This window comes from Colletotrichum karsti (assembly GCF_011947395.1).
Source record: "Colletotrichum karsti strain CkLH20 chromosome Unknown Scaffold66, whole genome shotgun sequence".
Classification (NCBI taxonomy): domain Eukaryota; kingdom Fungi; phylum Ascomycota; class Sordariomycetes; order Glomerellales; family Glomerellaceae; genus Colletotrichum; species Colletotrichum karsti.
Genome location: NW_024065966.1, coordinates 88,106 through 103,831, shown reverse-complemented (window position 1 = coordinate 103,831; position 15,726 = coordinate 88,106). Strand labels below are relative to the sequence as shown.

Here is a 15,726-nt window from a genome sequence, read left to right as displayed (position 1 = left end):
CGATATGCGAGCATTGATATACGAGTACGCTGCCACAGCAGCTGGCAACGCGAGAGAGAGCGGCACTAACGGTCGCAAAAGCGGATTGAGTCAGCGCGATCGGACCAACAATGGCAGGGTCTGCCTCGGCTGAGGTAATGTTGCGGCGTCGACTTCTCTTTTTTTATTTTTGGAGAAGACGTTGACGATAGAGAAACACTCGGGCAATACGTACCAGGCATTGTTGCTTTGCGAGAGTCCCTAGAACTCTACGACAAGATCGTTCCACGAGATTGCGAATCTGTAAAATATATGAGAGGTACCAGAGCCGACGGGCGATAGACGGCGGCACACAGCGGTCGACGGGGGCGTGGGTACAGAGTAGACGTCACGGTTGTTCGGCGTTGACTGGACCCGTGTAGATTCTCGGCTTCTTGCGTGGCTGAAGTACCGTTGTAGCTGGAAGCTTGGAGAAAGGATGATAAAGTCGAGCCTGGTGTGGGACTGGCCCAATTGCGGGAGGGCGAGGGTAGGTATTTGTAACGGGCGGTCGAGGCTGTCACAAGATTGCGAATGGAAGCGAGAAAAGAAACAGAGTGTTGCGGTCGGCATTGGCATTGGATGCGTCGTCCCTGGTTTGAGGGATCCATATTGGACAAGCTGCCGTCGCTCTCTCTCATGCACGACACGACATGACACCGACCAGACCTCCAACACCGCACAACACCAGGTGCGACGAGCTACCTTGACCACACAAATCCCAAGTACCGGCTGGTTAGTCATGTGTTATCTGAAGATCATGTCGTGACCTCAACCGTCGCCTGTTGGGACGTGTGAGCCCACGTACCCCCATCGGATAGAAAGAAGAAAGAAACACAACTATCAGAGACCGGACGGCGGGACGACTGGGACTTTGGCACGATACCCTGGACCTGGAACCGCAAAGGGTGGCGGAGAAGCTCCACGGTGATGATGGCGGACAGGGTCATGGGCGTGGCATGTTTCTCAACAGCCGAGGAAGACCACCTGCTTCATTTGCTTTGGTGCTGACGGAGGACGAACAGCTTGCCCGTGGTGCTGCTGCTCCTCCTCGTCTGCTCGTCTTGAGAGTCGCTGTCCCAGGCCCCAAAGTAGGACAATGCTTCGTTTGCCTCGGTGTAAGTCTGGTGGGAGGGTGGTAGACGTATCTGCAGTGCAAGGAACGTCCTCCGCAAGCGCATACGGTGTAGTGTAGAAGGAATGCCACGCCATGCAATGCCATGTAATGTCATGCGGAGAAGAAGCAGAGCTCTCTCTATTTGCCGCGACTGCGACTGCGCCTAGTGGTAGCCAAGATCTCGTTTGGCAGCAGTATTGCGTACCGTGACAGCAACTTCAGCACCGCCGGTACCACTAGCCGCAGATCAGAATCGATGTTCGCTTCGCGATGCGATGCAGTGTGCGTTGTGCCGCATTGCGGTGCTGGGCTTGGCCTGCCAGACTGGGCTGGAGAGCGGGAGACTGAGAGACGGGAGCCTCGGCATCTGGCAAAGCTCGTGCGCCTGCGCCCTGCGCCGGCCTGGTTTGAGCTGTGTGTTCGATTCACAATGGTGGGTAGGTCGCAGGAGCCTTCCTCTTGACGGATGTCTTGACGGGTTGCGATTCGCTATTCGAATGGCGGGGTTAGACCTTGTTCCGGATCCTTCTTCGCTGCCCCTGCCCCTGTCATCCATCCATCTCCCCAAGACAGAGACGACCGACCGACTGCTGAGAACGAACGTGCGAACCTCCCGCTCGCTTTCTCTCTCTCTTTCTCTCAGCGCGGTGAAGGTACGGACCGCAACGCGTCAGATTGTACCGCACGTTTTGTTTCCGATGAACTTTGGAACCAGACGAGTTGCCGAGGTGGTTGGTGTCTCTGTCTTATTCCACGGCCCGCAGCGTGGTTGCTGTCTTGAATGGTGCAACTCGGTGGTAACACCCCGAGCGACCTTGCGAGCTCGCAACGCTTGATAGGGATATTGCTTCTTCCAGGGACGGCCAGCGGCCCGATGCGACAGGGGACCAGGTGCGCGGTTGTGCGTCTAGTTGTCGTGGAATACTTCCGAAGATGACACGAAATGTCGGCTAGGTATCAGAGTATTCATAGCCATCCATCCCCAGTCTCTCGTTCGAAGCAGCTACTTGACTCGAACGATTCCGCAAGAATTGACGTTCGGGAGAGCATGTGCGAAGGGCATGTCGACGTAACCCAGACGTGCTTGGGGGTTTATCACGCGGATCGCGAGGAGATCGACGTCGTCAAAGGCGAGTATTACACCAGGCCCCCCAATGAGACGTGAATTTCTCCAGATGCAATGCCTTCCCGATGGAGTAACAACCATTCCGTATTCGCGCGAGGCCGAGGATCAGGTCACTCAGGTCCGGGGATCGGCAACAAGCGAAGCCAATTCCGCTTCTCTCCCCTGTGGAACCGGACAGCAACCGGGCCACGGATTCCGGTGCGCCGACAGAACTTGCGGTACGGATACGCGTCGCAATGCGAAATATCGTCTGGTTTGGCAATGTGGCGTGGCGTCTGATGGGCAAAGGCGTATTAGCCAAAGTTGATGGCCTAGATGGAGAAACTGTGATGACGGCAGGTGAACGAAGTACGAATATGGCGCATCAACGACAGAATGCATCGCTACCACGTTGCAGGACTGGAAAGCGCCGAGGAAGGCGTGACGTTGACATTTGCTTGTGGTCAACGTTCGTCGTGGGGAGCATCGTTGCGAAGGCGGCAGGAAAGTTCAAAGTCAATCCAGTTGTCAGGTTTCCCTTGGCTGTGAAGCAGTGACATCTCGACCATCCAGAGTTTAGCTTATCGCTTATCAGATAAGAGAAAACTTATCAAGAAATTCTTATCGGCTCTCAAGGTCCTTGCCTTGTCTTATATAAGCTCCGACGATGTATCTTCGTACCTACTCACCACATCTCAATACTAGGTACGCGATCGTGCCGGGAACTGCTCAAGGTCCATCTCGACAACCGCGCAGCCTTCCCTACTGTCGCGATAACCGGGCAAGGCTGCAACGATGCCGGGTCTCGATGAAGTAGGGAGCCCATCTCCCGGCCCTGCTGAACAATCCTCTACGGTCACCGTCCCATCGCCGCCGGCCGAATCCCGGAAGGCTCCGCCCCCTGAGAAGCCGTCCGACGTCAGCCGCCGCTCTTTTGTCATATTCTCCTTTTGGGCCATTGTGTTGTTTGTTGGGCTTCCAATATGGTGGAAGACGACGACAATCTACCGCGCCAACTTGCCCCTGTCTGGCATGTTGGATTGGGCTGATGGAAAGGTATGGTGTTCTTATGTTCCCTCCCGCGCTTCATCATTCGGACCCCGCTGACCACTGTTCACGCCAGGCCTGTCGTCCCGTCTTCCCTCTTCGTATCTCAGTACAAGCAAGCAAGCTCCAAGATCAAGAAGCGCAGAATCTACTGCGGCTCACCCAGCATGCGCTCGACGACCTAAATGACTTCTCGGGTCACCATCTTCGCCTCCAGCTCGCCCCTCGCGACAGCCATGCCTCCTCACTGCCCGAAGACGACTCCCAGGTTGCCCTTACGATCCGCCTCAGCCCTGGGGAGTCTACAACAGCGTCGCTGAACCCACACTCTCCGATTCTCGACATCACCTACCCACCCAACTCCATCCCCTCGCCGACATCGTCCTCGTCCGCGCTCGCGTCGTACATTGCCAACGAATTGCGATCCACCTACGCCGAGGAACAGGCCATCATCTCGTACCTTCTTTCTGCTGCGTCAGGAGCTTCCGATGCGAAACCCCAGGGCATGTCGCCCGAGGCGGCCGAGTCGCTAGCCAAGCGCACCACCCGCTCCCTGCGATACTCGCCAACATACCACCTGAGCTTCTCTCTGTTTACGAGCAGCTCCGTACCCAACACGTGGGACGTCGACGCGGCGATTCGAGACTACATGAAGCCTATGCTGGATGTGCTGAGCCCTATTCACAACTTTACCATTGATACCCAAGTGCAGCTGTATGCCACGCCGGGCGCGCAGTCTCAGGTGTTGAGCAAGGACGACCTTGCTTCGTTTATCAACGCGGCCGAATGGCCCCTTTCGCCATCCATTGGCGGCGCTCCGACGGTAAACTTTCTCCTCTTCGTCGGCAACCAGACGGTCGGGTTGGACTCGGGATCCGAGACATCCCAGTCATGGCTGATCCCGCAGTGGGGAACGGTTTATTTGTTGTCACTGCCGCCAACAACTTCACACGTGCCGGCCGCCACTCTCAAACAACCGATGCTGACCTTTGCTGGACACTTGCTGTCCCTCCTGGGGACGCCTCAGTCGGGCTCTCTCCCGTTGCGGCTGTCGACTCTGACGCGGATCCGTTCAGCAGACTTGTTGCTCCGGGCGTCGTCAACGCTGGGATCTCTGGCGCGGCTGTCTTTGGCGTTGCCCTCTATATCCATCCCGCGCAACGTTGCTGACGGGGTGGCTAAAACAATGCACCACTTGGAGCTTGCCTGCGCGAGTCTGGGAGGGCCGGAAGGATTAGAGCATGCTAGAGTCGCCGAGGCAGAGGCAGAGAGGGCCTTTTTCGAGAAGAGCATGGTTGGGCAGTTGTACTTCCCTGACGAACACAAGATTGCCGTATATCTGCCGCTTCTCGGCCCGGTGGGCGTGCCGTTAGTCATGGGTCTGTTGAATGAGATTAAGGCCTGGAGAAAGAGGAGGCGAGAAAGAGCCGAGGCTGAAGGGAAGAAGAACTTGTGATGTCACGAGTTGGAATTATACCACACGTCATAAATATTGACTTAATGGGCAAAATATGGTCTGTGTTATCACCGCAAACCGCCTGCCTATCTCGTCCACTTCTGAGGTCCTTACAACCCATTTCCATGCCTCGCACTCCTGATGCGGGTGACTGGCTCATCAGGTGGGCTAGCTTTGAGTCCTGTTGGCATCAATTGATGTTTCTTCGAACGGCTTGATGTACCCAAAGCATCTCAACCCCCGGTAGTGATTTCAACAGGAAGCTATTTACTCGACATTCGTTTGGGTCTTTTACAAACGTGGTGATGGAGCGTTGGCTGAAGGTAACTCCCCGTCTGATGCAATCAATTCATATCTTTCAATACCATACACCTGGGGACAAGTTACACAGACTGCATGAACGAAGGCAACAGTTAATTGCAGGTTACTAGTAACAATATGATGCTTACACAGATTCGCCGTGTTAAGTCCCAGGTGAGTCTCGGTCAGTAAGGTAGCAAGGCTCGGTGAGCTGAACTAAATCAAGGTGAAGTTGTGCATCGCACGGGCACGGTACGTACCTCGCGGGGGTTACATCATCCTGGGGCTTAAATCCCTGTGCTACGACGCCACCACGAAGCTTGCTTCGCCTTGCATGCGAGGGGCTCTTGTGCCTGTGCCGTCATCCCGTCCCCCCGTCGATGAACAACCTCGTCTGCATCTGAGCTGTCGGTGGCCGTGTATCGAGGGCGCAGGGACGCAATCACAAGGCTCATTTCATTCCGACGTCAGCATATCATTCCTCCTCGCTCCCCCTCAATCTTCGTCTTTAGCACAACGGCCCCTCAATCCTCCGACATATCCGACCCATCAAGCTCCAGGCACCCGGATTCTTTTGCGACCTTTTGCGACAAACGAAGCTTTTCTTTCGATCCGATCGAGTCCGAACTACCGCGTCTTAAACATTCTCGACGACCCGAGCAAAGCAATGTCTTCTCCACTATGAAGTGCAGAAAATGCTTCCCGAACCAACGTTGAGCTTCACGCTCCCCAGTCTTCACGACGACACCGTTCTTGACTGCCGCGTATACCATTGCCAGGCATTGCACCCAGCTGCCCCGAATTCGCCGACATGGAAGCGACATGCTGCTGTCATAGCCCACCCGTACGCGCCGTTGGGTGGATGTTACGACGATCCCATCGTCGACATCGTCGCGGGTACTCTACTACGGCAGGGCTTTCTGGTGGGAACATTCAATTTTAGGTAAGGATGCCCGAGAAGCGAGCGCGAACGCGGCACCAATAGTAGACAGTATCTTGCTAACTCGAATGCTTGCCACAGAGGTGCATCGGGATCGGCCGGCCGTACTTCCTGGACCGCGAAACCAGAGCGGAGCGATTACATGTCGTTTGTCGGCTTCATGGTGTACTACATGCACTACCTCGATCCGTTCGGCCCGGGCGCCTTGCGGTCGCCATCAGCAGCCCGCACTCCGTCGCCACCGGACATGCGATCGGGGCCGTCTTCGCCGGAGCATCCGCTGCTGCTCCTCGGCGGTTACTCGTACGGGGCCATGGTTACGACACAGATACCGCCGATAAAGTACATACTCGCACAGTTCAAGTCGCCCGCCGTCGGTTCCGCGGCGGCCGACATACGATTGCGTGCTCAGCATTTGGCTGAACAGCAGAATGTGATACTGGCTAGTGCTAGAGCCGCCCAGTCAACGTCACCGCGGAAGAAGTATCTGGGTATGCGGGTTGGAGGCGATGAGGACAGCCAGCGCAAGAGCCATGACTCGAAGAGGTCGTTCTCTTTAGATGCGGAAGATAAGATTCGGCGGGGTGTGAATGACCTGCTGGCGAAGACGAAGCGCCATCATCATCACCTCCACCGTCACAAGGACGACGTTCTTCCTGAAGAAAAGGAAGAAGATACGCCAGCACCGGACGCACCTGCTGCTTTAGAGGAGGTCGTTGGCCTCACGCAAATGCGGACCGCTTACCTCCTGGTGTCACCCTTACAAGGCGTCATTACGCACCTGGCGACCATGTCATTCCTTCCCACTTCAGTAGGACGCGGGCTGTTTGCGCGAGCGCCGTCAAAGTCTCGTGAACAAGGCGCGCCGACATACACGTCGGATCACCGGCAGCTGAGCGAGTCGAAGTTGGTGGAAAACCCCACGCTGGCTCTGTTCGGCGATAAAGACGTCTTCGTACCGGTGGCGAAGCTTCGCAGCTGGGTGGAGAGGTTAGAGCATGTTGACGGATCACATTTTCGCGGCGAAGAGGTTGCCTCGGCCGGGCACTTCTGGGCTGAGGGTAAGGTGGCCCATGTTCTCCGGGATAAGGTGGCCGAGTTTGCTGGCGGCCTTGTGCAGCCCGCAGGCGAGAATGTTAAGACAGGCGATCTGTAAAGATTGGGATTCAGCGCTCTATTTGCAAGAGTTTGTTTCCAGTGGTGCTGATCTAAAAAGATGCTTCGGCTGTATTGAAACCTACGACCCGGGTCAACTTTGATGATCTGGAGAGTGTAGATCAGCACCAGGGGAGGCCGGCGATAAGGTTACGGGGCGGACCACAAGACTCACAGAAATGACGCACAGAAGATGGATTATATTTCAGACCACACGAGACTCTCTGTATGACGTGACAGGTGGTCCACCCGAAGGAGACTTCGAGTCAGAGCTGTGGCGGCGGAAGCCAAAAGGATGATGGATCGTCGCAAGGAAAGCAGGCAACATGATGCTTTGCCAACGAAAGAATCCGAATTTGGATATTGAAATAGGACTGATGCCATTGTCATTATGATTGTCACCGCCGCTGTTGTCCTCGTTGCTGAGGCTTTCCGTGGTGACTTTGGAAGTCTTTCCTATCGGATCGTACACCATCGACAATAAAAACGGGTGCCAGATGAGACGGGTTACCTAAAGATTTGCAAAGGAAATTGAGAGCATGAGACATGGCAGTGGAGACCAGATGATGTCTGATTCATGAACTATTTGGAGAAGTCATGGAGGCGGGTATCAGTCAAGGTCCACGGCATTCTCTCTGGGAAGGACATCAAACGGCAACGGGTAAAGGTTGAAAAGCCGTGAGGTGGCAGACAGGCAGGCAGGCAGGCAGGCAGGCGTAAGCGCGTTCCCCGCGACAATGGCATGGTTCTCGGGTCTTCACTAGCGCAGTGGATCAGAAACAGATAGATTCATTCCATTGAGGGAATTCGAGTCTTCAGAACTTTTCCCAGAGACAACCAAGTCGACGTTCCGTGAGGGGTAAGGAGGTGGGGGAGACGGGTATCCGTAGAGTCGTGTCACTCGGATGGCGCTTAGCCAGGCTCAGGTAATTCCAAGAATCTGGCAAGACACAGATGACCTGGTGCTTGACACCTGTGTAGAGACGGGAGATGAGATGGAGGGCGGAGAGTTCACCGAACGGCCCTGTCCTGGCTTGTGACGGGACTTTGAGCCGCTCACCCAGGAGAGGAGTGACGGGACGAGTTGTGCAAATATTTATTTTGAGCATGTGTTGCAGCAGCAGAATCATTTACAGACGTAAGACGCGGGATCTCCATCAGTTCATATCATAATGGGGTATAAGACACGGAGTCAGCTGGCTTGGCGGGAAGCAGATTGTGTGTGTGTAGGTGAGAGAGAGAGGGATAAGATGTAGGGATGAGAATGAGACGTCCCGCGGATGGGTGAGTGGAGGGCATCTCCAACGCGGGGAGAGAGTTGTCGGTGAGGGTGTGAGGCGGCACGGCATGATTGGCCGGCTGATTAGAGGTGCTTTGAAGCGACGCAGAGCGCAGTTACATCGCATGTATTTTTATTGATGACCACCGAAGATTCTACAGACAGAGTACCTTGCTTCTGTACCTCCGGATAGCGGCCTCTCCTGTGCCCTCCATTACGGGATGCACAGGTGAGTTGCCCCAGGATTCCCGGAATCTGGGGTGGTCATCTGCAATGAACGAGCCCTCATTCCCTCGTCTCCCATTCGTCGTTATGCCCTTAGCCTTCGGCCCAGATCAGCGCGGAGGTCACGCTTGTGCTTGCTAATGCCTGTACTGAAGAATTGCGGGGAGATGAATATTATCGTACATTATTTTTCATTTTGCCAGGCAGGAAGAAGAGGGCCAGTCGGTTCGCAGAGTCGCTGCTGAGTCGGACCATTACGTCTGCTGTGACACGGTGACATAGACACGTGGAGTCCTAAGCCACGTCGCTTTGCTTACCTTAGATAATGCAAAAGATGCAGTATTTCCGACAGAGAGCACCTGACCTTATGTTTCGCTTTCTGCGATTTTTCCGAGGTGCGGTGCTCTGGCCTCTCTCAAGCCTTCCGTCAATGTCCTCTCGCTTCCTCGACCCTTAGGTAGCGCTCTGTACTCGCTTGCCGACCTCGCACAGCGCCCTTTTCACTGCAGGGCACCGTTCCTCCCGCCCCCCGCAGGAACAAGTGCACAGCGCACGAGACCCTGTGGAGGGACGCTGGATATTTTGTGGAGGTTTCTGTGGGGGAAATCTTGCATTGCGCCCCGGCTTCAACATCGCAGATTCCCACTATTTTCCCACTTCATCTGCTCCGTTCTGGCGGTCACGGTTCCAGTTCCTGGCTGGGGGCCCCTGCAGCTTCCAGGTCGGTGTCATCGCCAATGACCACCTGCACCTCTTCCGACCTCCAACTTCTCCGTCAATCCTACGTATGTCACCTTTAGTTTCCACCTTGATTGCCTACTCACAGTCTTCATCGTCTTGTCTCCTCTCTCCTATCCTAACCACTTCTCTCCAACATTTCTATCTCTCCCGGATACCTTGGAAAGCAACAATCTACTCCGGCATCTCATATTGTCCTAGCATTTCCCTCCGTCGTCGCCCGTCCTACAACAACGGATTCCCGCCAGTCCGTCGCTTCATCTCGTCCCCTCGCCGCTCACCTCACCGCGCCAACCTCGTCCGTCCATCTACCAACCATCTTCCGCCCTTTGCGCCCGCCGGTTCTTCTCTTTCCCCTTCCTGGCCGACGCTCTCTCCCTCATAGGGCAGGGTCCTTTGCTCCGACACCTTGTACCCAACCCCAACCTGGGCTCCAAGTCACCGTCTCTACCTTTGACTTCTCGAGTACTGGCCTAGTACCAGTTTGTCCGGTCATCTGCCCTTCGGATCTGCACCCTCTTCAGGTTCCCTGCTTAGCCGCGCCGCACCACAGCACACAGCACACAGCACAGAGCACTGACATGATCTGACTTGTCTTGTGTGCTTGCTTGTCTTGTCTCGACTCGAATCGCTACTTTCTTGTTTGTTCCGACCGTTACGACCGCATCACCAACACATACTCGACGCGACGTCTTCCTCTTCTACTCGTCTTCCTTCTACGTCGTCCGCCGACTCTTCCGCAGACCGGTCCTGTCTGCGTCGACACGCCCACTTCAAAACTTGTTGTCGCTCTCTCCTTCGTCCTCTCCGCACTCGCAGATACTCCAACTCCAAGGCGTATTTCCGCAACTCCACCAAGCCGACCGACCACTGTCGCTACGATACACCGACGCGGCCATGCTCTGACCGCCTCGCTCCAAAACAACCGCCAGAAAGCACATGTCAGAAATCCGCCGCACCACCACGCTCCCAGGCTGTGATGCCACTCGGGCGGCACCAGGGCTGCATCTCGTCCACCAACACGTCTCTTCCTCGACGCCTCTTCTAGCCCTACCGAAAACCTTCCTTCACGCCTCAGCTCCTCCGTCGTTACCATGAACGACGTCCTCATCAACTCTGTCCACCCTCTGCCCGGCGTCAGGGTCAAGTCCAATACTCTGGGCCCCTCGACTTCGCTGAAACCCAGCCGCGCTTCCTCCATTAAGAAACAACACCATTCGCAACCCCGAAATGGAGCCTTCGATTCGATATTTCGTGCCATAAGAGGCGCCAACAATCTCGTGCTGTCTCTACGAGATGGCTTGTCCGAGCTAGAGCGGGAGCACAAGCGGAAACAGGAGGAGCGGAAGCAGATATTGTCTCTTCGCATGAAGAATGTGAGTGCCTTTCCTACACGCGTATCCCCCAGTCATGTCGCTTCAATCTTGCTAACAAGCTTCCCTGCAGGCCGACAACCGAAAACACTGGCAAGAAGCGGCCGAAGAGCTTGATATTCTCGAAGAAAACGACCTGTGGAAACTGGATCCCTATAATGGAGACTATTATCCAGAACTCATCGAGGCCCGGCTGAAAGAACTCGACGACGCCCGTACAAACTGCGATACACGCGCCATGATGCATCTGGTACGCACTGCTCTCTGCAGGGACCTCGGCGGCATGGGAAATGTTGACTTGTATCGACACTCGTACGTCGGCACGAAAAATCTCATTGAACGATACGTCGAGTCTGCCATCCAAACCATTGATGCGCTCGTTGAAAAGAGCCAGTACGCGTTGCCCGAAGGCATGGGGCAAAAAGATATTCTCGAAAGTGTTTTGTTCGCTCGCCAAAGCTTTGGCCGGAGCGCATTGCTGTTGAGCGGAGGAGGAACCCTGGGTATGTCCCACATCGGTGTTCTGAAGGCCCTCTTTGAAGTCAAGCTGCTGCCGCGCATCATATCAGGTGCCTCAGCTGGCTCCATTGTGTCCGCCGTCATCTGCACACGGACCGATGAAGAAATACCTCGTCTCATCAGGGAGTTTCCTTATGGTGATCTTGCCGTCTTTGACGCCGACGAGAGCCCCGACGGAGTTTTCGACCACATGCGAAGGCTGCTCACCGAGGGTAGCTGGTCTGATATCAAGCATCTGACCCGTGTCATGCGTGGCCTGGTTGGAGATCTCACGTTCCAAGAAGCATACAACCGAACTCGACGGGTTCTCAACATCTGCGTTTCTACCGAGTCCATGTACGAACTTCCGCGTTTGCTGAACTATATCACGGCGCCCAACGTCATGATCTGGTCCGCGGTGGCTGCCTCGTGCTCCGTCCCGTTGGTCTTCAGCGCTGCGCCCTTGTTGGTCAAGAATCCCGACACTGGCGAGCATATGCCGTGGAACCCGACACCGCAGAAATGGATCGACGGCTCCGTCGATAACGACCTGCCCATGACGAGACTTGCCGAGATGTTCAACGTGAATCATTTCATCGTTTCGCAAGTCAACCCGCACGTCGTACCTTTCTTGGCCCGCGACGACCAATTAGATCCCGATGATACAACGGCGGCGCGCAGAAGTATATCGGCGAGCAAGCAAGAGCTCGAATGGGTTTATACCTTGACGGCTCTCGCAAAAGACGAGGCACTGCATCGCCTGCACTTCTTGGCGGAGATTGGTGTCTTCCCCAACCTAGTCACCAAGCTTAGAAGCATTCTCAGCCAGAAGTACTCGGGCGATATTAACATCCTTCCAGAGGTCAGCATTCACGACATTCCAAAGATTCTGAGCAACCCAAGTCCGGATTTCATGCTGCGGGCTTGTCTCTTGGGCGAGCGCGCGACGTGGCCGAAGCTCAGTCGGATTCGCGACCGCTGCGCGATCGAGCTCGCCCTAGACCGAGCTGTGCACCGATTGCGTGCCCGTGTCGTCTTTTCGGACAGCCAGGTTGATCTGCGAAGACTCACCACTGGCATCGTTCTCCCGCCACCCTGGCCTAAATCTACGTCAGATCCCAAGGCCATCCCCTCGGTCTCGGGAGCTCCTGCTCTCACTCTGGATACAGAGGGTGTCAAAAACAGACAGCGACGATGCTCGGGCAGCAGTGTTCAGCTCATGGCCCACCACCGAAGACTGATGGAGAACGTGCTCACTGACGAGGAAACCGAGGAGGAGGAGCGCTTGGAGATGCGCGCCAGGCACGGTCACGGCAGCTCATCGCCTGTCCTCGTCCGCAAACCACGCCTCAAAAGAGCGGCCAAGAGCCATTTCAACGTGTCTTTGGCTCGGGGACCTATGACTAGCCCCATCAACCCGGCACAACTCCAGGCTGTTGAGTTCGACTTTGGTACACCTGTTACGCCTCCGCTGCACCGAACACGACACTCAGAGGGCTCACTGGCTCACAACCCCAACCTGTTCATGACGCCTGCCATCGATATTGATCCTCTAGCTCCGGGATCCAGAGGCGAAGTGACTTCACACACTGAGCTGGAAACATCAGATTTACACTCTTCTGATGGTGACGTTGAGTCGCATACCGACATGTCGGACCCAGAACCGTACAGCGATCGCAATTGGCTCCGCGAAGGGTCAGAAGATATCGAGACGAACGAGAAAGTGAGCAAGGATCTACCCGAGGTCAGCAGCCGCGAGCTCGTTGCAGTGGGAGATTCCTTAGGAGGACTATGGGATTGACTCGTAGACGGGAGGGTGAGCTCCTCGGACGAGGAAAATAAAACAGAGAAGGCGACTGAGCCGGCCGGTCAATTGACCGACCAATCGCATGAAGAAGACGACGTCCTCAGGTCCAACTGGATGAGCTGGGACTAGCCGTCAAAGTAACTAGATAGACGCACGGGGATGATTGCATGATACAGGATCAACATGAGCATCATTGGAGTCAGGCGCAGCATCATGGTGGCATGGTACCATTAAAGAGAGGGCAGGTCGGAGATATGCTTAGATATTGGTGAATTGATCATTTATTTCAACAATCTTGCGCTTGAGGCATCCAACCATTTTGTGTGCTTGATCCCTGGCCTTGTCTCGGTCGCGTGCTGGAGTGATTCGACCATTGGCCATCTTGGCTCACCCGCCACACAACTTATTGAAGCCTAGACGGAGCGTTTGGCCGTTGCCGTTATCGCGAACTAGACCATCCTGCTACGGACGGTGTGGCTCCTGATGATGTGGCGTATGATCAATATGTTACTTTTAGGCTGCTACGCCGTGATGTTCAGAATGCGTCCATGGCAGCAATATTGACCTACAGCTCAAGGCACATACAGCATGAGCATGGCCTTGTTGAAAGCTGAAAATTTAGAGTAGCCAGAATGTTTGGTTCCGGCTTCGCTGGTCCCGTAAGCGAACCACGAACGACATGTCCTAGGAGCCCGGAAAGTCGCATCGGCGGCGCGGGTGTTAATCTGCTGGCTATATGTACAATTAACCGACCCCTCCGTGGCAAGTTGGCTCGATATTAACTGGTCTCGATCTTTTCCAGAACCTTGGCCTCCTCCTCCTCCATGATCACGACGCATTATAAGAGAATGTCTGCCCCGCACCGTGGAATCGAAGGCGGCCGACGGATGCAAAACCGTAACTCGTCATCCTCATCCGCAAGACCAACGAATTCGCAAATGGTTCGCATCACCCATTTCCTCCTATCCTTGGGAGCCGGCATCGCGGCCGCCGCCCGGATCAAGTCGCTCACCCACAGCGGTCCGGGTTGTCCCCAAGACGCCAAGGTGACCTGGTCCGGGGGCCTCGACGACCTGACCATCACGTTCTCCGACTTTAGCGAGTCTCTCGCGGCCGGGCAGATGACGAGCTGCCAGGTGCATCTGCTCGTCGATCAAGGCGAACCCGGCAAGGCGTTGCAGTTGCAGGATGTCGTTGTCCGGGGTGGGCTGTATCTCGGCGCCAATTCTAGGGTGGACTTTTATACGACGGCGTATTGGAGCGAGACGGCGGGTGATACGGTGAGTGTGCTTAATGTGTCTGAGGATGCTTTTGGGAATGGAAAGGAACTAATGATGAGTTCGTTACCAGGTCACCAAGCAGACAACTACGTCGGCGGGTTCCAGCGCTGTTGTGAGGAACGTGGCTGTTGCTCAGCGTCTGAACTCGGCGTCGACGTGCGTTGGAGGAGACGGGTATGTCGGTATCCTGAACGTCACGTTCCGCATCGTCTCTCAGGCTGGGCGTGTCGTTTTCGGGAGAGAGCGGAAGGAGAGTGGGACGTCGCCTGTGACGGAGTCGCTGAGCTTTGGGTGGCAGAGCTGTTGAGTTTGATCTTGGAAAGTGCTGAGGTGGCTGGTTATCGTGCTGTTTTCGAGGGAATGTATTTTCATTCGCGGTGAGAATCTGATGGGAAAAGTCTTGTGTAGGTAGGTGATGAACTTGTTACGGTCCAGCTTCTCGTTGGTGTCGTCGGATTTGTTGCTATCGTCGTCCCGATCCTCGTCTTCCTCGCCTCTCGCCATCGTTGCCTTGCCCTAGTTGTTTCCATGCTCGTCTTCATCATTCATTTGCTTCTCTCATCGCCATTGCCATACCCGTCGCCGCTGTCATCTCTGTCGTCCCCGTCAGCGTCGTCGTAATTGTTCTTGTCGTCTTCGTCGCCCTCACATCCCTTTGTCTGACATCGTCGTCCGTCGTCGTCGTCCGTCATCGTCGTCCGTCATCGCCCGTTATTTTAGTCTCTATTGTCGTAGTCGCCCTCGTTGTCCTCTTTATCCTTGTTGCTCTGGTGTCCTCGTGTCGTCGATGGCGTTGACGTCCCGATGTATTACTTGTTAGTCGTATCTTCATTGTAATAACACTCAAGGTTATAATTTCTGTAACCTCAACAGCGATTAATCATTGTCCCACTGCGAGAAGTTTGTCACTGACGTCGCATGACACTTGAACGCTCATTCCCTGTAATTCTCGTCTTCTGATTGGTACATAGCAATGCCCTATGAGAGAAAAAACAACATCGAATCGACCTGAAACTCCTGTCGTGCCCTTCAGAAAGAAGCCCTACCCATGAGTAAAGTAGCCGATATCCGTCCACATGGTAACCGAATCGCGACGGTATGTCCGTGGTTGTTCGGTCTGTCGCGGTCATGATGCTCGTAATCTTTGTGGTTCTCGTGCCCTCACCCCCTGAAATGCTTTCAGACAGTGCTTCCTCGTCCCGGCCATTCCCATTACCCGTCGCCATCTGTATGATATTCCACGTCGACTTCAGCGTGTCTCAGTATCCTCTCTTCGTCGGCGGTTGCCGGGGCCGTACCAGTCTCCACTCAGAATCCGGAATGTGGGTGGATCCTCGGTGGAACGCGCGGAGTCCGAATCTCGTCGGAGTCGCCGATGCTCTTCGCGG

The 15,726-nt window shown here is 55.1% G+C and overlaps 4 protein-coding genes across 4 annotated transcripts; all 4 read left to right on the top strand.

Annotated features, from left to right (window-relative positions):
* Window positions 1-3,035: 3,035 nt before the first annotated feature.
* CkaCkLH20_12847 (phosphatidylinositol-glycan biosynthesis class S protein) lies at window positions 3,036-4,743 on the top strand (the record flags this gene model as incomplete). The annotated part of the gene is made up of 2 exons (XM_038895559.1): window positions 3,036-3,296; window positions 3,364-4,743. 2 exons carry the CDS (start codon window positions 3,036-3,038, stop codon window positions 4,741-4,743), a joined length of 1,641 nt encoding a protein of 546 aa, XP_038739121.1.
* A 995-nt stretch (window positions 4,744-5,738) lies between these two features.
* Window positions 5,739-7,139, top strand: CkaCkLH20_12846 (putative acid phosphatase; the record flags this gene model as incomplete). Its single annotated transcript, XM_038895558.1, has 2 exons — window positions 5,739-5,986; window positions 6,065-7,139. The coding sequence occupies 2 exons, from the start codon at window positions 5,739-5,741 to the stop codon at window positions 7,137-7,139; spliced, it is 1,323 nt and encodes a 440-aa protein (XP_038739120.1).
* A 3,335-nt stretch (window positions 7,140-10,474) lies between these two features.
* On the top strand, window positions 10,475-13,052 carry CkaCkLH20_12845 (patatin family; the record flags this gene model as incomplete). The annotated part of the gene is made up of 2 exons (XM_038895557.1): window positions 10,475-10,756; window positions 10,827-13,052. The coding sequence occupies 2 exons, from the start codon at window positions 10,475-10,477 to the stop codon at window positions 13,050-13,052; spliced, it is 2,508 nt and encodes an 835-aa protein (XP_038739119.1).
* A 944-nt stretch (window positions 13,053-13,996) lies between these two features.
* Window positions 13,997-14,645, top strand: CkaCkLH20_12844 (uncharacterized protein; the record flags this gene model as incomplete). Its single annotated transcript, XM_038895556.1, has 2 exons — window positions 13,997-14,338; window positions 14,409-14,645. 2 exons carry the CDS (start codon window positions 13,997-13,999, stop codon window positions 14,643-14,645), a joined length of 579 nt encoding a protein of 192 aa, XP_038739118.1.
* Window positions 14,646-15,726: the final 1,081 nt, after the last annotated feature.